The following is a 26,973-nucleotide window of genomic DNA, read 5'->3' as shown; positions in this document are numbered from 1 at the left end:
TCCAAGGACAAAGCTATCCAAGCAGAATGGCCAAGTAGCTCATCTTAAATACATAATGGCATTATGCCACAATGTCTCATAAGTGAGATACACTCAGAGGCTTCTTTCATTCAGGGAGGGTCAGTCTTCACAGGCTGATTGACATGAAAGAACTCCCTGGCCCAATCAATAATAAAAAAGAGCAATTGGCTAAGATGCCCTTAGATCTCACTCGCAGCTGAAAAAAATGAGGTTTGGTATTAAGGAGTACAAGCATAATGTTGTCGAGGTAGTAGACCCATGGAAAACCTCCCACCACAAAGTAGAGTAGCAGGGTACACTGCCACCGCCTCCACATCTGCCATTCTGCCTCTCTGCAGTTCTTTTTGCCTACCTCTTTGTCCACCCAATTAGCCAGCCATAGTGCTACACACCTACCCTGCTGCTAACACTGCTGCTCAAAGCTTGGCCTAGGTTCATGTTAATGATGGCCTGGTGTCTTCCAGGAACCAACGTGTTGTGCCTACCTTCATTGGCCCACAGGAGAGACCTGGCACGGGTGTGTGGGTTGTTGTGTGTTTGTAAGCGGGCATAGTGTCCCAGAAAGCCATTTGAGCAGATGTGGGGTAAGAATGGCACCTGGACCACCCTCCCTCTGGGGTGCGGTGGCAGCTGAGCTTGCCTAGAGCAGCTGCACACCCACAGGGCAAACAGAAAAGTGTATTACAGAACCTTGTATTACAGCACAGTGTATTACGGCACAGTGTATTACGGAAAACTGTATTACGGCACAGTATATTACAGAACAGTGTATTACGGCACAGTGTGTTACAGCACAGTGTATTTTAGTACACAGCGTATTTCAGCACAGTGTAGTACAGCACAGTGTATTTCAGCACAGTGTATTTCAGCACAATGTATTTCAGCAGTGTATTTTAGCACACAGTGTATTTCAGCACAGTGTATGTCCTCTCAATGACCACACACACAGAGAAGGATGTATGCACACTTACACACACACACACACACACCTCATCACTCACATGCAACCTCTCCCTACAGCTACAACACTGGGAGGAATGGGCTGAGCAACAGCAGCCTAACTGTTCTCTCTGCTAGTGGCTGTGGCTGTGCCCACAGCCCACCACACTGTTACCTCTGCATCCAAACAACTGGGCCCCTGGATGTTACGTTAGTGTAATTGGACACAGAGCACATGGAGACAGGACACCATCCAAATGGATGTTTGCTGCACCTGCACTAAACCCACTCCAACCCCATGGAATCTCCGTATTTCTCTTTGTTAGTTTGCTAATGTGCCCAAGGCTCTCCAAATTACAGAACGACAGATGTGTAATTATTCTACTTTCTCAAAGTTTAAAGCTAGGGAGGTCTAAGGTCTGGAGAAGCTTTGGACCTTTCCAGTTTGAAATAATGATGTTGTAATATCTTGCTGCACATATCTATCATTCCTCATTCATGTATTCGTCTGTAGGCTGTAGGGTCAAGCCAAACCTATCATTGGAAACAGCATCTTGCCATAGCAACTGCAATCATCATCTTGCATTTTTCTATTTTCAAGGAGATGTACCGTAATGACTGTATAAAATAAATTACTCAAATACTGAGCTATATTGTATGCCAAAAAAAGAGGGAAATTATACTTTTACACTAATACAATTTCTCAGAGAAAGATTTTGTTGGATCAAAATTATTGACACCCCTAAAGATTCTTATAAATAAAGTAAATTTACTTTAAGAATTGTGAATAATGGTGAATAAGAACCTGTTGTTGAGTTGTCAAAGTTTTATTTTGTTCATAAATGTTTTTGTCAACACCTGCTACCAACTAGATGGCATACAGTACCAGTGGAAGTATACCAAACTTTTTTTATATATACTCAGAGGACCATTATTAATATGTTTTAACCACTCCTATATAAACGGTAGACTATCGGACATGCAACAAGGTCTGATTTCATTATTACTGAAACAGGATCCAAGTGGTATATACACTGCTCAAAAAAATAAAGGGAACACTTAAACAACACAATGTAACTCCAAGTCAATCACACTTCTGTGAAATCAAACTGTCCACTTAGGAAGCAACACTGATTGACAATAAATTTCACATGCTGTTGTGCAAATGGAATAGACAACAGGTGGAAATTATAGGCAATTAGCAAGACACCCCCAATAAAGGAGTGGTTCTGCAGGTGGTGACCACAGACCACTTCTCAGTTCCTATGCTTCCTGGCTGATGTTTTGGTCACTTTTGAATGCTGGCGGTGCTTTCACTCTAGTGGTAGCATGTGACGGAGTCTACAACCCACACAAGTGGCTCAGGTAGTGCAGCTCATCCAGGATGGCACATCAATGCGAGCTGTAGTAAGAAGGTTTGCTGTGTCTGTCAGCGTAGTGTCCAGAGCATGGAGGCGCTACCAGGAGACAGGCCAGTACATCAGGAGACGTGGAGGAGGCCGTAGGAGGGCAACAACCCAGCAGCAGGACCGCTACCTCCGTCTTTGTGCAAGGAGGAGCAGGAGGAGCACTGCCAGAGCCCTGCAAAATGACCTCCAGCAGGCCACAAATGTGCATGTGTCTGCTCAAACGGTCAGAAACAGACTCCATGAGGGTGGTATGAGGGCCCGACGTCCAAAGGTGGGGGTTGTGCTTACAGCCCAACACCGTGCAGGACGTTTGGCATTTGCCAGAGAACACCAAGATTGGCAAATTCGCCACTGGCGCCCTGTGCTCTTCACAGATGAAAGCAGGTTCACACTAAGCACATGTGAAAGACGTGACAGAGTCTGGAGACGCCGTGGAGAACGTTCTGCTGCCTGCAACATCCTCCAGCATGACCGGTTTGGCGGTGGGTGATGTGGGGTGGCATTTCTTTGGGGGGCCGCACAGCCCTCCATGTGCTCTCCAGAGGTAGCCTGACTGCCATTAGGTACCGAGATGAGATCCTTAGACCCCTTGTGAGACCATATGCTGGTGCGGTTGGCCCTGGGTTCCTCCTAATGCAAGACAATGCTTGACCTCATGTGGCTGGAGTGTGTCAGCAGTTCCTGCAAGAGGAAGGCATTGATGCTATGGACTGGCCCGCCCGTTCCCCAGACCTGAATCCAATTGAGCACATCTGGGACATCATGTCTCGCTCCATCCACCAACGCCACGTTGCACCACAGACTGTCCAGGAGTTGGCTGATGCTTTAGTCCAGGTCTGGGAGGAGATCCCTCAGGAGACCATCCGCCACCTCATCAGGAGCATGCCCAGGCGTTGTAGGGAGGTCATACAGGCACGTGGAGGCCACACACACACTACTGAGCCTCATTTTGACTTGTTTTAAGGACATTACATCAAAGTTGGATCAGCCTGTAGTGTGGTTTTCCACTTTAATTTTGAGTGTGACTCCAAATCCAGACCTCCATGGGTTGATAAATTGGATTTCCATTGATTATTTTTGTGTGATTTTGTTGTCAGCACATTCAACTATGTAAAGAAAAAAGTAGTTAATAAGATTATTTCATTCATTCAGATCTAGGATGTGTTATTTTAGTGTTCCCTTAATTTTTTTGAGCAGTATATAAAGATCCAGTCCATTTAAACAATTGGAGGCTTCTGCAGCTTCAGTGCTCTGATGCAAAAATTCTAGCTAAATGCCTGGCACATAGAATTAAAAGGGTTTTGGCAGATATTATTCATCCTAATCAGACAGGTTTTTTACATGGATGATACATTGGAGATAATACAAGACAAGTACTGGAAACAATAGAATACTATAAAATATATGAGGAAACCAGGCTTGGTTTTCACAGCTGACATTGAAAAGACTTTTGATAAAGTACGACTGGAATTTATATATAAATGCCTGGAATATTTCAATTTTGGAGAATCGCTTATAAAATGAGTTAAAGTTATGTATAGTATCCCTAGGTGTAAAATAATAAATGATGCCTACATCAAAGTTTTAAACTGTCAAGAGGAGTAAAACAAGATTGTCCACTATGAGCATATCTATTTATTATTACCATCGAAATGTTAGCTGTTAAAATTAGATCCAACAATAATATTAAGGGATTAGATATCCATGGCTTAAAATAAAAGGTGTCATTGTACGCTGATTATTAATGTTTTCTTTTAAAACCACAATTAGAATCCCTCCACAGCCTCAGAGGATTTAGATACTTTTTCTAACTTCTCTGGATTAAAACCAAATTATGATAAATGTTGATATTATGTATTGGATCACTAAGAAAATGCAATTTTTACATTACCGTGTAGTTTCCCAATAAAATGGTCTGATGGGGATGTGGACATACTCGGTATACATATCCCAAAAGAAAGAAATGATCTCACTTCAATACATTTTAATAGAATGTTAGCACTACTAGATAAGATCTTGCTAACATGGAAAGGAAAATACCTGTTTATTTGTGGAAAAACCACCCTGATTAACTCTTTAGTCATCTCACAGTTTACCTATTTGCTCATGGTTTTGCCTACACCTAGTGACCTGCTTTAAAAATTGTTTTAACAAAAAATATTCAATTTTATTTGGAATGTGTCACGTTCGCTATCTTCAAACTCCCTGTCAAAAATCAGCCAAGGCGCAGTGTGCCGGTAGTTCCACATCCTTTATTTTACGTGAAACCGAACAAAACAATAAAAAGGATAAACAGAAATGAACGTGACTGTAACGGTTGTCGTCTGGAATGGAGGACCAAAACGCAGCAGGAATGTGGATGCTCATCTTGATTTATTTATAAAATAAAGTGAACACCAAAATTATAAACAACGAAGAACTCACGAACAACAAACAATCTTGTAAGGCTCACACAGGCAAAACAAGAAACAATCTCCCACAAACACTAAACCAAACAATTACCCATATATAGGACTCTCAATCAGAGGCAATGAGAAAGCACCTGCCTCCAATTGAGAGTCCAACCCCCCATTAACCTAAACATAGAAATATACCAACACAGAAAGAACATAGAAGAACATAAACCATAAACCAAAACGAAATAATAAATCAAACGCCCTACTAAATAAACCACCACCCCGAACCACATAAAAAAATACCCTCTGCCACGTCCTGACCAAACTACAACAACAAATAACCCTTATACTGGTCAGGACGTGACAGTACCCCCCCCCCCCCCTAAAGGTGCAGACCCCGGATGCACCTCAAATAAACCCCAAAACAACAAAAAAAAAATGCGTGTCAGTGCGTGACAGAATGGCAAGCCAGACAACATTTAAATGGCCTATTTATATAATGAATATGAATTTGGAGGGCAGAAATTATTAAATATTAAAGCATTAGACCTCTCACTAAAGGCATCAGTCATTCAAAAGTTATACTTAAATGGTTCTCTTGTAAATTAGTATGAATGTCTCACCCCATGTTCAAGAATGGCCTTTTTACCTTTATTCAGATTATAACTGCTCACTTTCGGTTATTTGAAAATGAAATAATCTCCAAAATATCGATATTTTTTTTAAACAAGCCTTAGAAAGTTTGTAATTTCAGTTTAACGCACCTGAAAAGACAGAACAAATAAGACAATAAATATTGTGGTTAATTTCCAATATACCAATTGATTAAAAAAAACATATTTTTCGATAAAATGTTTAAGAAAGGTATAATCTTTGTAAATTATATTCTAAATAGGACTGGTGGAGTTATCTCACACATGCAGCTAACACAGAGATATGGAAATATCTGCTCTACCCAAAATTACAACCAACTAATTGCAACATGACCAAAAAAATGGACAAGGCAAGTCGAAGGGGGAAAAAGTAAAGAACTTGTCTGTTGGTCCTGCATTAAAGACCAAAAATGGTTAAAGAAAATTGTGACAAATAAAAATATATACCAGTTTCATTTAAGGACCAAGAAATTGACAGCTGTGCCATATAAATTGCAAAATAGTTGGGGAGAGATTTTCGATGTACCAATTCCAAAATGATGCCGGACTCAAAACTTCAATTTTTTTCAGTTTCAATTATTATACAAAATTCTTGCAACCAATAGAATGTTATATACATGGGGGATACAATCTTCCCACCTCTGCAGATTTTGCTGCGAGGAGGCAGAGTCATTATATCATTTATTTTGATACTGTCCATATGTAGCTCATTTTGGTTGCAGGTCGAGGAATGCCTGAAGAATTGCAACATTTACCTAAAACTAATGCTGCAGATAGCAATACTGGGTGTTTTGAAAAGTCATAGTCAATCGATCAATAATACAATAATAATGTTTGCAAAAATGTTTATCTTTAATTTACAATCTGTAGAAGCTATGAGAATAGATCGGTTCAGTACTTTTGTGAAGCATCACAGCACAGTTGAAAAATATATGGCAAATAGAAATCCAAAATGGATGGTGTTAAGAGATAGATGGGAGGGGTTGAATGGAGCTGAAGGGTGGGACTAATAACAACAAAATAACAAATGTAAACTGTATATAGGTACTGAAATGTTGTGAAATAGCACAGTTAGAAATAGAAATTAAACTGGATGGATATCAGAAATAGAGTAAGGCCAGGACTAAAAACAAACAAAATATAACTATTAGAAAATAGATTGTGTCTGTAAAATGTGAATAGTATGTATAAACTGAAGGTAGAAGCCTAAGTGTTATTGTTTATTAGTCTACTAATAAACCTAACCAGTCTACTAATAAACTGGTTCACTAATAAACTAACTTATTAGTTTACTAATAAACTAATAACTAATTAATTGGGGGAGAGGTGGTATGGTTTGCGGCGAATAATAAAGGTATATTCTAAAAAAGGCATACATGTATGTAAGCATATATAAGTGTAAACAGTTGAAGTAAGACGTTTACATACACTTAGGTTGAAGTCATTTTCTACCACTCCACACATTTTTTGTCGGTTAGGACAACTATTTTGTGCATGACACAAGTCATATTTCCAACAATTGTTTACAGACAGATTATTTCACATTATTTCACATGTATCACAATTCCAGTGGGTCAGAAGTTTACATACACTAAGTTGACTGTGCCTTGAAGTAGCTTGGAAAACTCCCTGAAAATGATGTTATGGCTTTAGAAGCTTCTGATAGGCTAACTGAAATAATTAGAGACCTAATTGTAGACCTCCACATGTTTGGTTCATCCTTGGGAGCAATTTCCAAATGCCTGAAGGTACCACGTTCATCTATACAAACAATAGTACTCAAAAATAAACACCATGGGACCACGCAGCCGTCATAGCGCTCAGGAAAGAGACGCGTTCTGTCTCCTAGAGATGAACGTACTTTGCAAATCAATCCCAGAAAAACAGCAGAGGACCTTGTGAAGACGCGGGAGGAAACAGGTACAAAAGTATCTATATCCACAGTAAAATGAGTCCTATATCGACATAACCTGAAAGGCCGCTCAGCGAGGAAAAATCCAATGCTCCAAAACCCGCCATAAAAAAAGCCAGATTACGGTTTGCAACTGCACATGGGGACAAAGATCGTTGTTTCTGGAGAAATGTCCTCTGGTCTGATGAAACAAGAATAGAACTGTTTGGCCATAATGAACATCGTTATGTTTGGAGGAAAAAAGGGGGAGGCTTGCAAGCCAAAGAACACCATCCCAACCGTGAAGCACGGGAGTGGCAGCATCATGTTGTGGGTGTGCTTTGCTGCAGGAGGGACTGGTGAATTTCACAAAATAGATGGCATCATGAGGCAGGAAAATTATGTGGATATCAGTGGCGGTTCTAGACCATTTCACCTGGGGGGGCCAAGCTGGGGCCAGTTGTACTGTTAGAGGGGTCAGTTACATTAGACGTTATTGTTGTCATCTCGTTTTCTTCACTGCATTGCAGGCATTAGCAGGCAAAAGATCATGTTCATAATCATTAGTGTTTCGCGTTGCCACTGTCTAATAACGGATGTAAAAAAATAAGGATTGCAAAAATTTATAGAAAAATTATTTCATACTCCACATTTAGGGGGGCCACAAGGGGGTCCAACATTTTTGTCACAGGGGCACTGCCCCCCCTCCCCCCCCCCCTTAAGGACAACAAAGTCAAGGTATTGGAGTGGCCATCACAAAGCCGGGCCCTCATCCTTTAGAAAATTTGTGGGCAGAACTGAAAAAGTGTGTGTGAGCAAGGAGGCCTACAAACCTGACTCAGTTGCACCATCTCTGTCAGGAGGAATGGGCCAAAATTCACCCAACTTACTGTGGAAAGCTTGTGGAAGGCTACCTGAAGTGTTTGACCCAAGTTAACCAATTTAAAGTCAATGCTACCAAATACTAATTGAGTGTATGTAAACTTCTGACCCAATGGGAATGTGATGAAAGAAATAAAAACTGAAATAAATCATTCTCTCTATTATTATTCTGACATTACATATTCTTAAAATAAAGTGGTGATTCTAACTGACCTAAGATGGGGAATTTTTACTAGGATTTAATGTAAGGAATTATGAATAACTGAGTTTAAATGTATTTGGCTTAGGTGTATGTAAACTTTCGACTTCAACTGTATATGTATATGGGTATGTGTATGTATGTATATGGATATTGTACGTATATTTACCACAAAAATAATGGGGGATTGGAAATGATGCAGACAATTACATTGATGGAATCAACATCTATCTGCAATATTAAAGCTGATCCACCCCCTAAAGTAAGATTAGAAAACTTAGGCATGAGATGCCAGCAACAAACGCTGACACTACACATCCAAGTATAACTGATCAAATTATTGTAATATTGAATTCTGTAAAGTGAGTGTGGAAGTCAAGCAATTCTTGTTGTCTATCAACAATGACAAGCCACCGGGGTCTGACAACTTGGATGGAAAATTACTCAGGATAATAGTGGACAATATTGCCACTCATATTTGCCCATCTTCAATCTAAGCCTACTAGAAAGTGTGTGCCCTCAGGCCTGGAGGGAAGCAAAAGTAATTCTGCTACCCAAAAATAGTAACCCCCGTTACTTGCTCAAATAGCCTAACAATCAGCCGGTTACCAACCCTTAGCAAACTTTAGAAAAAAAATGTGTTTGACCGGATACAATGCTATTTCACTGTAAACAAATTCACAAAAGACTTTCAGCACACTTGTAGGGAAGGACATACAACAAGCACGTCACTTACAACAAGCACGTTCGGTTTAGGGGAGGGTTTAAAAAAATATTTAACTAGGCAAGTGTCGACTCTTGCACTGAGATGCAGTGCCTTAGACCGCTGCGCCACTCGGGTAGGCCATCATTGTAAATTTGAATTTGTTCTTAACTAACTTGCCTAGTTAAATAAAGGTAAAAAATATTATAAAAAAATACACAAATACACAAATGACTGATGATTGGCTGAGAGTAATTGATGATAAATATATTGTGAGAGATGTTTTGTTAGACTTCTGTGCTGCTTTTGACATTATCGGTCACAGTCTACTGTTAGCTAACGCCTCTGTCCCGAAGCAAGCACCAGCTAGCTTTGAGCTAGCCTCGAGCTAGGCCCATATCCCAACTAATTCTAGGGCTACAATAGCTTCTTTGCCAATTGGCCTGGATCCTTTATTGTCGACACGGAGCCCCGCCGATTCATCACGACTGGACTGCCAACGTGATCGCCCGATGTGGTCTCAACAGGCTATTCTGTTACGATATCGCCGCAGAACCATCTACTAGCCCCGGCCCGTTAGCTTTTTCTGAATGCTGTGTCCCCTGCTTGCCCAGCGTAGTAGTGACTACCGTACAGCACCCTGACTCACCTATTGCTACTCTTTTGACCCTATGATCACTCGGCTACACAGCTGATGCCCCCTGTACTGTTTCAATAACACGGTACCTCATTTTGTTTACCTGTCGACCCCAGCCTCGAACTCAGGTCCTGTATGTATCTAACTGACCCGCTCTTCCCTTTCATCGCAATTTACACGTTGTTGTCTTAGCTCTCCTGATCAACACCGGTGATTGCTTTATGCCTCTCTCTAATGTCAATATGCCTTGTCTACTGCTGTCTTAGCTAGTTTTTATTGATTTATTTCACTGTAGAGACCTCAGTCCCACTTAACATGCCTTAGATAGCTCTTTCGTCCCAACCCACACACATAGGGAGACCTCATCTACATTAATTGATATTCTCTGGAGACTAAACCTCTCTCATTGTCACACAACGCATAGGTTTACATCCACTGTACTCACATCCTACCATACCATTGTCTGTACATTATGCCTTGAATCTATTCTACCACACCCAGAAATCTGCTCCTTTTATTCTCTGTCCCCAACGCACTAGACGACCAGTTCTTATAGCCTTTAGCCTTACCCTTATCCTACTCCTCCTCTGTTCGTCTGGTGATGTAGAAGTTAACCCAGGCCCTGTAGCCCCCAGTTCCACTCCCATTCACCAGGCGCTATCATTTGTTGACTTCTGTAACCGTAAAAGCCTTGGTTTCATGCATGTTAACATCAGTAGCCTCCTACCTAAGTTTGTTTTTTTCACTGCTTTAGCACACTCCGCCAACCCTGATGTCCTAGCCATGTCTGAATCCTGGTTTAGGAAGGCCACCAAAAATTCTGAAATTACCATCCCCAACTATAACATTTTCTGCCAAGATAGAACTGCCAAAGGGTGTGGAGTTGCAATCTACTGCAGAGACAGCCTGCAGAGTTCTGTCATGCTATCCAGGTCTGTGCCCAAACAGTTCAAGCTTCTACTTTTAAAAATCCACCTTTCCAGAAATAAGTCTCTCACTGTTGCCGCTTATTACAGACCCCCCTCAGCCCCCAGCTGCGCCCTGGACACCATATGTGAATTCATTGCCCCCCATTTATCTTCAGAGTTTGTGCTGTTAGGTGACCTAAACTGGGATATGCCTATAACCCCGACCGTCCTACAATCTAAGCTAGATGCCCTTAATCTCACCCAAAATATTACGGAACCTACCAGGTACAACCCCAAATCCGTAAACTCGGTTACTATCATAGATATCATCCTGACCAACCTGCTCTCTTAATACACCTCTGCTGTCTTCAACCAGGATCTCAGCGATCACTCCCTCATTGCCTGCTTCCGTAATGGGTCCGTGGTCAAACGACCACCCCTCATCACAGTCAAACGCTCCCTAAAACACTTCAGCGAGAAGGCCTTTCTAATCGACCTGGCCAGGGTATCCTGGAAAGATATTGACCTCATTCAGGCAGTAGAGGATGCCTGGTTATTCTTTAAAAGTGCTTTCCTCACCATCTTAAATAAGCATGCCCCATTCAAAAAATGTAGAGCCAGGAACAGATGTAGCCCTTGGTTCATTCCAGACCTGATGGCCCTTGACCAGCACAAAAACATCCTGTGGCGTTCTGCATTAGCATCGAATAGCAGCCACAATATGCAACTTTTCAGGGAAGTTAGGAACCAATATACACACGCAGTTAGGAAAGCAATGGCTAGCTTTTTCAAACAGAAATTTGCATCCTGTAGCTCAAACTCCCAAAAGTTCTGGGACACTGTAAAGTCCATGGAGAATAAGAGCACCTCCTTCCAACTGCCTACTCCACAGAGGCTAGGAAACACTGTCACCACCGATAAATCCACGATAATCGAGAATTTCAATAAGCATTTTTCTACGGCTGGCCATGCATTCCATTCGGCTACCCCTACCCCGGTCAACAGGTCTGCACCCCCCACAGCAACTTGCCCAAGCCTCCCCCATTTCTCCTTCACCCAAATGCAGATAGCTGATGTTCTGAAAGAGCTACAAAATCTGGACCCCTACAAATCAGCTGGGCTAGACAATCTGGACCCTCTCTTTCTAAAATTATCCAGCGCAATTGTTGCAACCCCTATTACTAGCCTGTTCAACCTCTCTTTCGTATTGTCTGAGATGCCCAAAGATTGGAAAGCTGCCGCAGTCATCCCCCTCTTTATAGGGGGAGACACTCTAGACCCAAACTGTTAAAGACCTATATCTATCCTACCCTGCCTTTCTAAGGTCTTCGAAAGCCAAGTTAACAAACAGATCCCGTGTGGCTCAGTTGGTTAGAGCATGGTGTTTGCAACACCAGGGTTGTGGGTTCGATTCCCACGGGGGACCAGTATGGAGGAAAAAAATGTATGAAATGTATGCATTCACTACTGTAAGTCGCTCTGGATAAGAGTGTCTGCTAAATGACGTAAATGTAGATCACCGACCATTTCGAAGCCCATTGTACCTTCTATGCTATGCAATCTGGTTTCTGAGCTTGTCATGGGTGCACCTCAGCCATGCTCAAGGTCCTAAACAATATCATAACTGCCATTGACAAAAGACAATACTGTGCAGCCCTATTCATCGACCCGGCAAAGGATTTTGACTCTGTCAATCACTGTATTCTTATCAGCAGACTCAACAGCCTTGGTTTCTCAAATGACTGCCTCGCCTGGTTCACCAACTACTTCTCAGACAGAGTTCAGTGTGTCAAATCGGAGGGCATGTTGTCTGGACCTCTGGCAGTCTCTATGGGGGTGCCACAGGGTTAAATTCTCGGGCCAACTCTTTTCTCTGTATACATCAATGATATCGCTCTTGTGGCTGGTGATTCTCTGATCCACCTCTACGCAGACGACACCATTCTGTATATATCTGGCCCTTCTCTGGACACTGTGTTAACAACCCTCCAGACGAGCTTCAATGCCATACAACTTTCCTTCCGTGGCCTCCAACTGCTCTTAAATGCAAGTAAAACTAAATGCATGCTCTTCAACCGTTCGCTGCCAGCACATGCCCGCCGCCTAACATCACTACTCTGGATGGTTCTGACTTAGAATATGTGGACAACTACAAATACCTAGGTGTCTGGTTAGACTGTAAACTCTCCTTCCAGACTCATATTAAGCATCTCCAATCCAAAATTAAATCTAGAATCGGCTTCCTATTTCGCAACAAAGCATCCCTCACTCATGCTGCCAAACATACCCTTGTAAAACTGACTATCCTACCAATCCTTGACTTTGGTGATGTCATTTACAAAATAGCCTCCAACACTCTACTCAGCAAATTGGATGCAGTCTATCACAATGTCATCCGTTTCGTCACCAAAGCCCCATATACTACCCACCACTTCGACCTGTATGCTCTTGTTGGCTGGCCCTGGCTTTATATTTGTCGCCAAACCCACTGGCTCCAGGTCATCTATAAGTCTTTGCTAGGTAAAGCCCCCCCCTTATCTCAGCTCACTGGTCACCATAGCAGCACCCTCCCGAGCACATGCTCCAGCAGGTATATTTCATTGGTCACCCCCAAAGCCAATTCCTTCTTTGGCCGCCTTTCCTTCCAGTTCTCTGCTGCCAATGACTGGAACGAATTGCAAAAATCACTGAAGCTAGAGACTCATATCTCCCTCACTAAATTTAAGCTTCAGCTGTCAGAGCAGCTCACAGATCACTGCACCTGTACATAGCCCATCTGTAAATAGCCCATCCAACTTCCTCATCCCCATATTGTTATTTTTTTTCTTCTCCTTTGCACCCCAGTATCTCTACTTGCACATTCATCTTCTGCACATCTATCACTCCAGTGTTTATTTTCAAAATTATAATTATTTCACCCCTGTGGCCTATTTATTGCCTTACCTCCCTAATCTTACTTCATTTGCACACACTGTATATAGACCTTTCTATTGTGTTATTGACTGTACGTTTGTTTATTCCATGTGTAACTCTGTGTTGTTGTTTGTGTCGCACTGCTTTGCTTTATCTTGGCCAGGTCGCAGTTGTAAATGAGAACTTGTTCTCAACTGGCCTACCTGGTTAAAAAAAAAAATGTAAAAAGTCTGCTGCTGTAAAAACGTGTGTTTTATGGCTTTACACCCCCTAATATATTGTGGAAAAAGAGTTACCTAAGAGAACACAGAGGGTCTTCTTTAATGGAAGCCTCTCCAACATAATCCAGGTAGAATCAGGAATTCCCCATGGCAGCTGTCTCGGCCCCTTAATTCTTTCAATTTTTACTAATGACATGCCACTGGCCTTGAGTAAAGCCAGTGTGTCTATGTATGCAGATGACTCAACACTATACACGTCAGCTACAACAGAAAGTGTAATCACTGCAACAGAGCTGCAGTTACAGTAGTTTCAGAATGGGTGGCAAGGAATAAGTTAGTTCTAAACTTTTTTTAAACTTAAAGCATTGTATTTGGGACAAATAATTTACTAAACCCTACACCTCAACTAAATCTGGTAATAAATAATGTGGAAATTTAGCAAATTGAGGTGACTAAACTGCTTGGACTAACCCTGGATTGTAAACTGTCATGGTCAAAACATATTGATACAACTGTAGCTAAAATGGGGAGAAGTCTCTCTGCCTTTTTAACAACACTATCAACAAAGCAGGTTCTACGGGCTCTAGTTTTGTCGCACCTGGACTACTGTTCAGTTGTGTGGTCAGGTGCCACAAAGAGAGGCTTCGGAAAAATACAATTGGCTCAGAACAGGGCAGCACAGCTGGCCCTTAAATGTACATGGATAGCTAAAATTAATAATATGCATATAAATCTCTTATGGCTCAAAGTGGAGGAGAGATTGATTCATCACTACTTTTGTAAGAAGTGTTGACATGCTGAATGCACCGAGGTGTCAGTTTAAACTACTAGCAAACAGCTCGAACACCCATGCATACCCCACAAGACATGTCACCAAAGGACTCTTCACAATCCCCAAGTCAAGAACAGACTATGGGAGGCATACAGTACTTCATTAAGCCATGGCTACAGCAAGCAGTAGAATCAGATAAAAAAACATACAAAAATACACCTCGGGGACTGTGAAGAGACACACACAGGCAGAGATACACATACACATGATAAGACACGCACTCTACACACACGTACACATGGATTTTGTATTGTAAAAACAGTGTCTTCGGAAAGTATTCACACCCCTTGACTTTTTCCACATTTTGTTTCGTTACAGCCTTATTCAAAAAATGATTTAATTGTTTATTGCTCAGTTTGGCCGGGGGGCCAACTCTAGGAAGAGTCTTAATGGTTCCCAACATCCTCAATTTAAGAATGATGGAGGCCTCTGTTTTCTTGGGGACCTTTAATATTTTTTATTGTATGTAACTGTCTTAATTTTGATGGACCCCAGGAAGAGTAGCTGCTGGCTTAGCAGGAATTAATGGGGATCCTTAATAAATACAAATACAAAAAATAGTGTGAATAATTTGGAACCCACTATATATTTGATTAGTCATATGATTTATGGATATGCACTCAGAGAGAACTCCCCTCTAGCGTTCATGCTGCCCTCTTTCGCAGCAGAGGTTTGTTAGATTTCATCAAGCAAAGTTAAATCAAGGACTTGATTGTATTAAAAGCAATCTACATATAAAGCTAGAAATGGAAAAGGCTTGGACAATTGCCACAGTAGACGTTAAGAGGCAGTAGCCCATTTGAATTGAAGCAGCGGACGTAGAGAAGGAGAGAGGGGCCATGCTCGTGGCTGCCGTGTTCCATTAGTGATATCAGACAACCTTTGAGTCGCCCCACGATGTTCAGAGATGGGGCTTATACTGCTGAAAGGCCATAGTTTTTTTTATCACTCAGACTCCCAGTGTTTGATGAGGACTTTTGGCCCTCCATTACTTTACATACTTCACAGGCTATCCCTATGGCCCTTTCATCAATGCTGGACTTAATTGAAAAATAGCTTGCCGTACTTGAAACGTTTTATGTGAACATAAAGGGGGACCGAAGTGGAGGATACACCATTTGCCGTCCAGAGATGAAAAGCGATTAAAATCAAATCAAATCAAAGTTTATTTGTCACGTGTGCCAAATACAACAGGTGTAGACCTTAAAGTGAAATGAATACTTAGAGGCTCCAACCAACAGTGCATTTTTTAAGTTAAAAAAAAGGTATTCGGTGAACAATAGATACATAAAAAAATACAAACAGTAAAAAAGACAGTGAAAAATAACAGTAGCGAGGCTATATACAGAAGCGAGACTATAACAGTAGCGAAGCTATATACAGGCAATGGTTAGTCGGGTTGATTGAGGTAGATTAAAATGCATCTTCAAAAATAATTCTATACCTTTAGTTACATTTAATTGCTGTTTATTGAATTAACATAATCTATGTGTTTGCTATTTTAAGATCATTTTTAATTGTGTCTAACTCAGTGTTTGTTAATTATTGTAATTATAATGGAGTGCTTGGCGGGAAAATCACTGTCTCAATTAATCCTTATTTGCAAATTGCCAATTACTGAAAAACTCGTTATCAAGAGTTGCACTATTTGATTTGATTTCCTGTGTTTTTCTGCTCTTTAATGTCTCCAATGAAAATGTAAAACAAGTATAGGTAGTGTGTTTCCGCACCTGTAAAAATATCTCACAACATAAGTTACTATAGGGGGAATATGCTGGTCTATTTGGTAAATTAAAATGGCAAGCAAGCTTCTGCAACAGCCCTAGATTACTATAAGGTTGTTACAGGGGTCTTTTCTAATTGGTCGTCTGTCTCTGGTCTGGGTCCATACAGATTTGCCACTTGTCAATCTGTCAGTGGAGCCTCAGCCCATTCTGGAAGGAAACCTTGTCAAGTTCCACTGCTCAGCCAAGGCTAACCCACCCGTCACACTGTACAGGTAAGATTACCTACCTATACATTCATACCTTCTCTCTCTCTCTCTCTCTCTCTCTCTCTCTGTCTCTCTCGCTCTCTCTCTCGATAGTCTATATCAGATTATTTTCACTCTGAACTTGGTTCCTTGGTAAGACTTTGAACGTGCTGTCTCAGAACTTTACTATAAACTCCATTACTAGTCTCTCAATGAGAAATGTATTATATCAAATTATATGTGAGCCAGACATAATGCATTATGCAATGCCCCATAATGAGAAAGAAAAACGCTGACAAAAACTTCATATGAAATACAAAGGTCCTGTCTGATTAATGTTGCTTGTAGCTAATAACTTCTCACATTAAGTCAAATGTGGCACTTCACTATTGATGGTATTAATCACTGTCAGAGAATTCTTATGATGCCGTGACACTATTAAATCTCTTGTTGATTTGGAAAATATTCACAGAAAAACATACAGAGAAAAATCTAATGACAAACGTCTGTTGAAATTCATTCCTAGTCATGTACTTAGTCATGTACTTGCATTGACTTGCTTAGCTTTTGTTTTGAGATACTATTGTCTATATCCCCTGAACATAGATACATTACCTTGAGTGTGAGAAGAGCTGGCATTGTGTTGTATCTGATGAGGATGCCAGGGTTACAAGGCATCATGTTAAAAGGGTGACATGAGTGTCAGAGTACTGCAGCAGGGCCAATGGACATTTGAGTGGAAGGAGTGGGTTGATCTTCTGAATCTACGCTGAACCCATGTCTTATGCTTTTTCTCAATCCTTTTTGGATTCTGCCTGACAACTGCAAGCACACACTGAGAGACTTGATTTGGAACACAGAGTTCTTCTATTCTCACAAGAAACGTTTCCTTTCCTCTCAGAGAGGATTGGGGATAAAGAAGAAATTCTCTTGAAACTTGGTCCTTGAAGAGGTGTAATGCCAAGGTGATTTGTCAAGACATGCTTTTCTGAGAGGGTTTTAAAACCAAGGGAAGAATAAGTGGAACAAAATCAATAGCGAAGGGAATTGCCCAGCCGACACTGAGTCTGAAGCAGTATTGGGAAATGAAATGGATCTACAACACACTCACAGGTGGCAAAACAGAGACGTTCCTTTGATGGATTCTGCCCTTTTAAAAAACAGATATCAAGGCAAACAAGACTTGTGTTTGATTGTGCAGGCATACACCAAAGGCAGGTCTTCTGCTACAATCACCGTGGAACTCAGTCTCTATTGTAGTGGGACCCGGATCAATGTTCCACTAACAGGGCCTGGGTCCTTAGGAGCCTTGGTGGGTCAGATTACTTTTCCTTTAGCCTAGGAAACCAATGGATAATGTAATGAAAAAGGAGGGAGGTTGAACTTCAGGCTGAAATAGGCACTCTCTAGAAGGGTTTCACTAGTGTTAGGATCCAATACCACTTTGAGTTGAGTCCTCTGCACATCTGAACCCACACTTCACTGCTGTTCACTGGACTGTTCACTGGACTATATCATTTATTTTCAATATGCAACCGTGCAGATTCATTTACGATTCATTTTAGCACACATTCTTAGAAATAACCATTTGTTATTTTATCTCCAGCCTCCCTCAGTCTACATGTGGGAGTGTTGCACTGTTCCTGTCTCCACTGGGGAGTTGATTGAGGAGAACCCTCCTTGTCCCCCGAAGAGCGTTACAGCGGTGCAGAGTAGGGAGCTAGTGGTGCGGTGTGGCTGTTAGTCAGCTCTAATACACCCTGTCTCTGGAGATCAGATATGGCACAAGGACAGGGCAGCCCTTAGAGTGATGGCCTCTCTTCTAACCTCCAGAGTGCCATCCATCCTCAGCACACCACTCTGCCCTCCTCCACTTTAATAAGCACTTCACACACATACAGAGCTACGGTAGCAGAGGAAGAGTCAATGACATGGTGATTTCTATTCTCTATGATCTGCTGTGATTGGCCGCTCTATGAATGTTGCTTAACAAAGCGAATGGAAATACGTCTCTAGTCTACAGATATCTCTCAGGCAGAGCCAGAACCCTTACTCCTGGGAGGAGAGAACATGTGTCTCAGGGATATTGGAGAGTAGAGGATAGGGAGTAACCTAACGTAGCAGGCAAAGAAAGATGCCTGAGCGGAGTTCCCATTTACGTTTTTCAGGGAAAACAGAAGTTAGGTTGAAAATACTGTATCTCTGAAAACCGTATGTTAGCGTTTTCTAGCGACTCATAGACTAGATAGGGAGGGAAGTACTGTTGGAAGTAAGTTCGTGTTTTTGTCTGAGAGTGTTGATGTGAATTGAGGAATTGTAAAACAATAGAGCTGTTAAGGGATCTTCATTACATAATGGAAGGAGGAGGGGCAACCATAATACATCAACATCATATTCAACGCCCTGGTGATAAAGATACAAAGCTTTTTTTTCACTGCTCCAAGAAGAGGCACTCCAGAGAGGGACACAACAGAAGAGGAGTTTCAGCTCTCTCACCTGCACACTCTACCACGCGACAACAAACACATCCCTCTTCACGCCAAGAAAACACCATCCCCAATTCTCTCCCCAGTTAAATAATTATGATGTTGTTGCTACTTAGATTTTTTTTTGTCAGTTCTACCATCTACCTTTTCCTCGTCTGTGTCTCTGAGGGGGCTAATGAAGAGGTTTACCATCATGGCGCTTTCCGTCACATTATCTGTGGGCATTGCCACTGTTTGTTTTTCCACGACCGTGCTTCCCCTGCGACTCGCTTTGTGCCACCCAGTGCATCCAGCCGACGAGAATAGCGAGAGCCAGAAAAAAACGAAGTAGCAGGCACAGCAAATTAAATCCATCTTGTCTGTTCCACTGGCATAAACACTTTGGCTGTACACAATATTTTGACTGGTACCATGCCACTAATGACAGTAATGTTTTAAAGGAAGGTACAAAAGCGATATTCTACGATGCTGTTATTTCATTGCCAGACAAACAGACTTCCTGGTTTTATTTGAATTGTGAGGCACCAAACTGACAGTCTCATCATCTTTGCTCATGTCCCCTACCTCATGGCATACAGTATATTGGAATGTCATTCACAATGTGTTGAAACTATAGAGAATGTTTTGTTCTCTCTTCTAATATTGGGCCTTTTGTCATATTATGTCAAATCAAGAGACATTTCTGTATTATTTGTTTTACACATTTTATTCAAAGAACATCAGGGTGCGATTTGATCAACACATCATTATGAAAGTGTCTATTTTCCATTGAAATAAGTATTTTTATATATTCAACATTATGAAAATGCAAATGAGCAACATAATCTGTGCTGTGATGTACATAACATGCTGATAATAATAATAATGTATTCTATATGTTAATAACATAGCTAGATGTTTAATTTAATACAATTCAGTTTGACCATTCTTGTCCCCTTAATCAGTGGGAGAGAACAAGGTTGGGTTTTCACTGTTCTTTCCCTTGTAAACACGGATTTCACTGATATTGCCATGCACACACACACACACACACAAACACACACACAGATACACAAACACCCTGAGGCACACACCTGACTTGCACCTCATTGTGTGACCTACATCCCTGAATAGGTCCGGGTGGTAAGTGAGCTGTTGAGTAAGTTCTCGCTGGCCCCTCTGCCCTCCCAGAGGAGATGCAGGTGTCTGATGGATGCAGAGCTGGCTATGTTTAGACTCTATTGGATGGGGACCAGCACACCAGCCGAGCTTTCACACTCCCTGCAGGCACTAGCATTCTGTCTCTGCTCTCTCTGCACTGTCTCTGCACAGTCCTGGCAGCCTCACACTCCATTTGGGAGAGACCTGCTGGCCAAACTTCTGTGCTTAACTCACTGTAACTCCTCCAGTACTCTATCAACCCTACACTCTCAGTCACAGCCTGTGGAGAGTCATTCATCATCAGACACTGAGATTCAGAGGGCATTGATGATCACTGTCATCATCAGCGCATTTATTGACATCTAACATTCATAGACAGTGTGTTGTCATTATCATAATACTTAATTCAATATTTTGTGTACAGAATTGTTTTCTTGAGGGACTATACACACAGAATGTTTGCTTTGTGTAGATTACTGTAACGTATTAATATATTTTCTCGAATGCAGCACATTCTCCTCCTGGATCAGTTATGAAAGGAAGGGACAGACGAGCCAAGCACACCCATATGCCCTAATTGTAATATTTTTGGAAACACAGGTACCACTATGCATATTAAGCTGACAGTGATCTCAGTGGCTTCATTTTGCACGCAGTGAACTAGCTCCTATAGTGTGGAAACATAGTCTCCTCAGCAGCAAAATGAGCAGTAGAGAAAAATCTACTGGAGCCAATTAGAAAGCTGCTTCACTTGCTGAATGAATGAGGTAATCTATTCTCATTTAAATTATACTATTCCAGTCAAGCATAGACCAAGGCTTCACTCATAGATAACAAACAAGTCCCCTATCCCTGGAATACTGCACAGTGTACCCTGTAATCTTGGGTGAGAAAATAGATCCATGTTTTGTGACAGTTAGAAGTTGAAAGGTTATCTTCGCCCACAAGAGCATGCAAATACATCTCTTTCTGGGGAAGGGGAGAGGATTAAGAGTATACAGAGTTGAATGTCCCAAAATACCTTTTAAATGTGACCGAGAAGCAGCCCCAAGCATCCACTCATGCACTGGCTCGCTTTAATAAGTGGTCCCTGTCTCCCACAGCAACAGGGAACCATCCAGTATGGCATGCAGAACAAGACAGAAGCGGTGAAATCAGGAGGCATCGCTCCAACACAAACGGATGTTCTTCATGCAATCCTGTGTCAATGTATTACCATCAGGTGCCTATATGCATACAGTACGTGTCAGCTGGCATCGTCAGGGGGACTCTACCATGTAGTACGTGTCAGCCGGCATCGTCAGGGGGACTCTACCATACAGTACGTGTCAGTCGGTATCGTCAGGGTGACTCTACCACACAGTACGTGTCAGCCTGCATCGTCAGGGGGACTCTACCATACAGTACGTGTCAGCCTGCATCGTCAGGGGGACTCTACCATACAGTACGTGTCAGCCGGCATCGTCAGGGGGACTCTACCATACAGCATGTGTCAGCCGGCATCGTCAGGGTGACTCTACCATACAGTACGTGTCAGCCGGCATCGTCAGGGGGACTCTACCATACAGTACGTGTCAGCCTGCATCGTCAGGGGGACTCTACCATACAGTACGTGTCAGCCAGCATCGTCAGGGGGGGACTCCGTGTCAGCCGGCATCGTCAGGGGGACTCTACCATACAGTACATGTCAGCCGGCATCGTCAGGGGGGGACTCTACCATACAGTACGTGTCAGACAGCATCGTCAGAAGGGAATCTACCATACAGTACGTGTCAGCCAGCATCGTCAGGGGGGGACTCCGTGTCAGCCGGCATCGTCAGGGGGACTCTACCATACAGTACGTGTCAGCCGGCATCGTCAGAGGGGACTCTACCATACAGTACGTGTCAGCCGGCATCGTCAGGGGGGACTCTACCATACAGTATGTGTCAGCCGGCATCGTCAGGGGGACTCTACCATACAGTACGTGTCAGCCTGCATCGTCAGGGGGACTCTACCATACAGTACATGTCAGCTGGCATCGTCAGGCGGACTCTACCATACAGTACGTGTCAGCCGGCATCATCAGGGGGGACTCTACCATACAGTACGTGTCAGCCGGCATCGTCAGGGGGACTCTACCATACAGTACGTGTCAGCCGGCATCGTCAGGGAGACTCTACCATACAGTACGTGTCAGCCTGCATCGTCAGGGGGACTCTACCATACAGCACGTGTCAGTCGGCATCGTCAGGGGGGACTCCACCATACAGTACGTGTCAGTCGGCATCGTCAGGGGGGACTCTACCATACAGTACGTGTCAGTCGGCATCGTCAGAGGGGACTCTACCATACAGTACATGTCAGTCGGCATCGTCAGGGGGGACTCTACTATACAGTACGTGTCAGCCTGCATCGTCAGGGGGGACTCTACCATACAGTACGTGTCAGTCGGCATCGTCAGGGGGGACTCTACCATACAGTACGTGTCAGTCGGCATCGTCAGAGGCGACTCTACCATACAGTACATGTCAGTCGGCATCGTCAGGGGGGACTCTACCATACAGTACGTGTCATTCGGCTTCGTCAGGGTGACTCTACCATACAGTACGTGTCAGTCGGCATCGTCAGGGGGACTCTACCATACAGTACGTGTCAGCCGGCATCGTCAGGGGACTCTACCATACAGTACGTGTCAGTCGGCATCGTCAGGGGGGACTCTACCATACAGTACGTGTCAGTCGGCATCGTCAGAGGGGACTCTACCATAGAGTACATGTCAGTCGGCATCGTCAGGGGGGACTCTACCATACAGTACGTGTCATTTGGCTTCGTCAGGGTGACTCTACCATACAGTACGTGTCAGCCAGCATCGTCAGGGGGGACTCCGTGTCAGCCGGCATCGTCAGGGGGACTCTACCATACAGTACGTGTCAGCCGGCATCGTCAGGGGGGGACTCTACCATACAGTACGTGTCAGACAGCATCGTCAGAAGGGAATCTACCATACAGTACGTGTCAGCCGGCATCGTCAGGGGGACTCTACCATACAGTACGTGTCAGTCGGCATCATCAGGGGGGACTCTACCATACAGTACGTGTCAGCCGGCATCGTCGGGGGGGACTACGTGTCAGCCGGCATCGTCGGGGGGACTCTACCATACAGTACGTATCAGCCGGCATCGTCAGGGGGACTCTACCATACAGTACGTGTCAGCCGGCATCGTCAGGGGGGGACTACGTGTCAGCCGGCATCGTCGGGGGGACTCTACCATACAGTACGTGTCAGTCGGCATCGTCAGGGGGGACTCTACCATACGGTACGTGTCAGCCGGCATCGTCAGGGGGACTCTACCATACAGTACGTGTCAGCCGGCATCATCAGGGGGCCTCTTCCATACAGTACGTGTCTGCCGGCATCGTCAGGGGGACTCTACCATACAGTACGTGTCAGCCGGCATCGTCAGGGGGGACTACGTGTCAGCCGGCATCGTCAGGGGGGGACTACGTGTCAGCCGGCATCGTCAGGGGCACTCTACCATACAATACGTGTCAGTCGGCATCGTCAGGGGGGACTCTACCATACAGTACGTGTCAGACAGCATCGTCAGGGGGGACTCTACCATACAGTACGTGTCAGCCAGCATCATCAGGGGGACTCTACCATACAGTAAGTGTCAGCCAGCATCGTCAGGGGGGGACTCCGTGTCAGCCGGCATCGTCAGGGGGACTTTACCATACAGTACATGTCAGCCGGCATCGTCAGGGGGGGACTCTACCATACAGTACGTGTCAGACAGCATCGTCAGAGGGGACTCTACCATACAGTACGTGTCAGCCGGCATCGTCAGGGGGGACTCTACCATACAGTACGTGTCAGCCGGCATCGTCAGGGGGACTCTACCATACAGTACATGTCAGCCGGCATCGTCAGGGGGGGACTCTACCATACAGTACGTGTCAGCCGGCATCGTCAGGGGGACTCTACCATACAGTACATGTCAGCCGGCATCGTCAGGGTGACTCTACCATACAGTACGTGTCAGCTGGAATCGTCAGGGGATGGATGGCTGGATGGCTGCCACAAAAATATGCTGAAGCCAGCAGAGAACCTGCACAGGAATGGTTTATTCAGAGAACAATGTGGTCTTGACATGGAAGGAGAGAAACTGTCTTAATGTTTCATCCCTCCCTCCTCTCCCCTCATCCTCTCATCCTTCAGACAGGTGCCATCATCCCTCACTGATAACTGGGACTAAAACGTTATTAGTCAGAAGCAACCCATTCTTCATATTGGTCTGGTGGTAACGTGTGTTCAAAATATCTTCTGGGCCCTCAGCAGAGTATTTTCTGAAAACTATAGGCCAGGCGACCATAGGTCAACTTTAAGGTCAAAGCAATTTGCGAGTAACAGTAGATTATCAGACCACCCCTCTCATGCAAGGTATCTCTCTCTCTCTCTCTCTCTCTCTATTGCCCTTCACTACAGGTGGGCCAAAGGAGGCAATGTGATAAAGGAGGTCTCTGGGGACACCTATGAGGTCATTGTGGACCATTCCTTCTTCACCGAGCCAGTCTCCTGTGAGGTCACCAACCCTCTGGGCAGCACCAACATCAGCCGCAACGTCGACGTCTACTGTGAGTGCTACTACTGTGTTGCTCTTTCTGTGGCTAACATATATTGATGTCCACCCAATGTTATGCATCCTATTTAGATACATTCTGTAGCTGACCATATGGTACTGTGTTATAGAGTGTTCTGTGTTGCTGGTGGCGTTGTGTTGAATTTACTGACTGTGTCTGTGTTCCTGCAGTTGGTCCACGCATGGCTGCAGAGCCCCAGTCCTTACAGGTGGATCTGGGGTCTGATGCTGTATTCAACTGTGCCTGGACTGGAAACCCCTCCCTCACCATCGTCTGGATGAAGAGGGGCTCTGGAGTGGTAATTATTCCCTTATCCAATGTCTTTTTCTTGATTATGTTTTGACTAGGTGCAATACACTGTAGATTGTGATCCATTGTTCCAATCCGGTTAGCCTATACTTTCAATGTCATTTACTTTATATTGGTATGTGTTTCACAACCCCCCCCTATCATGCTGGCCACAGCAGTAACTTCATTAATTATAAAAAATCAAACCGCAGCAGTCATGCAGGATTCAGGTGACAAAGCAGTGCCCTTTGAGCTCAAATCAGTTGTTTTCAAAATCTCATTAATCTCAAAATCCTGAGGCAGCTAGCGGTTCAGGCTCGTTAGCAGCCCTGCTCCCTGACTCCTGGCCGGAGATGTGTTGAGGTGAGCAAAGGGGCATGCAATTGATCTGCCAGCCAGGCTCATTCCTCAACTCCGTACACATCAAACTTCCGAGCCTGGAGATGGAGACCAAAACCGCCCCTCTCTCGTATGAGCCTGGTCCCAAATTGGATTTTAATAATAGAAGAGAGGTGACCTTTAAGGCGTTAAGAGGAGCATAGGCTGTTTTGTGCTGCCTCAAATGAGAAGGTGACCTCTCGCTGCTCATTCAGTGACTCTTGACCTCCGTGCGGCAGGTACTAAGCAACGAGAACATCCTGACACTCAAGGCTGTGAGGCAGGAAGATGCTGGGAAATATGTGTGCCGTGCCGTGGTTCCGCGAGTCGGCGCCGGGGAAAAGGAGGTTTCTCTCACCGTCAACGGTAAGTGTCACACTGGTCAGGAATGTTTTGAGAGGTTTGGGGGTCACATCTGCTAAGAAAGCAATTTATCACTACAGCCTGTACTGAGCATCGTCTGTGGTTTACACACAAAAACATATCTTCACCCCAAAGACTTTCCAACAATACGGGGTAAGGAGGTTTGCTATTGGGTCTCTCTAGGTGTTCAAGCTCTGAATAAATGTATGCAGTGGGGCCATCTCTCAATGTACAGTATTTACTCTAGAAAAAGGTTTCAAATTCAACTCTGCAGACATCTCTGCTACAGTGCGTAGTAGCCTACAGCAGAGAGATTCACAGCATTGATCTGGTGGTAACGTGTGTAACAGATGCATGAAAATGTATTTCCTTGACATTTTATTTTCCATTATGTTTCATCAGTCCTTAGAAAGACACAGGGATGGATGGATAATATAGCTAGCACACCCAGGATATTGCATTATATTCCTTAAACACAGGAAATGTGCTTTAATGCTGATTAGATTCTGTAGGAGTCGAGGAGAGGGAGGTTGGCGTTTTCAGGCCGTGACTGACTAATGAATGCCGAGCAATGGAATGGTGGGAGACCCCGCAACTCACAGACAAATGACTTCATTAACACCGCTTGGTATGCACAGAGCGTGCATTAGTGTTGCAGCAGCTTTCAGTCGCAGAATTTACACGCTCTTTAAAGGGCATTTTCTCACCATGTCCGTTTGCATGGGTGGTAGATAGAAGTAAAGGACAAAAGGATTTTGGTGAGGTATTGTCCTCAACAATATATTGGATATCTTGAATGCAATTGTACAATGTCTGTTGTTAGCAGCGTTGTTGCTTATTTTTAAACTTGTACAGTAGCTGAGCATCAGAGAGAATGGCATCTAAATGCCCCTTTCGTCATTGGAGTACAACCACTAGTGTGTGCTATGAGCCCCTTTTCTATCAATAGCCTAGTTCTGTTCAAGATCAGAGCTCCAATAGTATGGAGCAAAGTCATTCCTAATTTACATCTTAACAGTTTTGTTTTATCCCAGCATCCTTTTACTGTCTGGACTAGTAAACAAAATCTCTGTTCAAGTTTATTTTTCCAATTGAATTGTTCTTTCTTTCATGTACAAC

The 26,973-nt window shown here is 43.5% G+C and overlaps 1 protein-coding gene across 5 annotated transcripts in view; it reads left to right on the top strand.

The window, feature by feature from the left end:
- LOC115163534 (kin of IRRE-like protein 3) overlaps positions 1 to 26,973 on the top strand; it is a 226,550-nt gene that overhangs the window by 183,885 nt on the left and 15,692 nt on the right. For all 5 annotated transcript variants that reach the window (XM_029715516.1, XM_029715515.1, XM_029715514.1 and 2 more), the window contains exons 6-9: positions 16,498 to 16,603; positions 24,671 to 24,819; positions 24,996 to 25,123; positions 25,731 to 25,857. In XM_029715516.1, coding sequence (XP_029571376.1) covers positions 16,498 to 16,603; positions 24,671 to 24,819; positions 24,996 to 25,123; positions 25,731 to 25,857 — 510 coding nt within the window. The remainder of the gene's footprint in view (positions 1 to 16,497; positions 16,604 to 24,670; positions 24,820 to 24,995; positions 25,124 to 25,730; positions 25,858 to 26,973) is intronic.

Source organism: Salmo trutta, chromosome 26, assembly GCF_901001165.1.
Source record: "Salmo trutta chromosome 26, fSalTru1.1, whole genome shotgun sequence".
NCBI classification, from domain to species: Eukaryota; Metazoa; Chordata; class Actinopteri; order Salmoniformes; family Salmonidae; genus Salmo; species Salmo trutta.
This window is presented reverse-complemented; position numbering and strand designations above follow the sequence as displayed.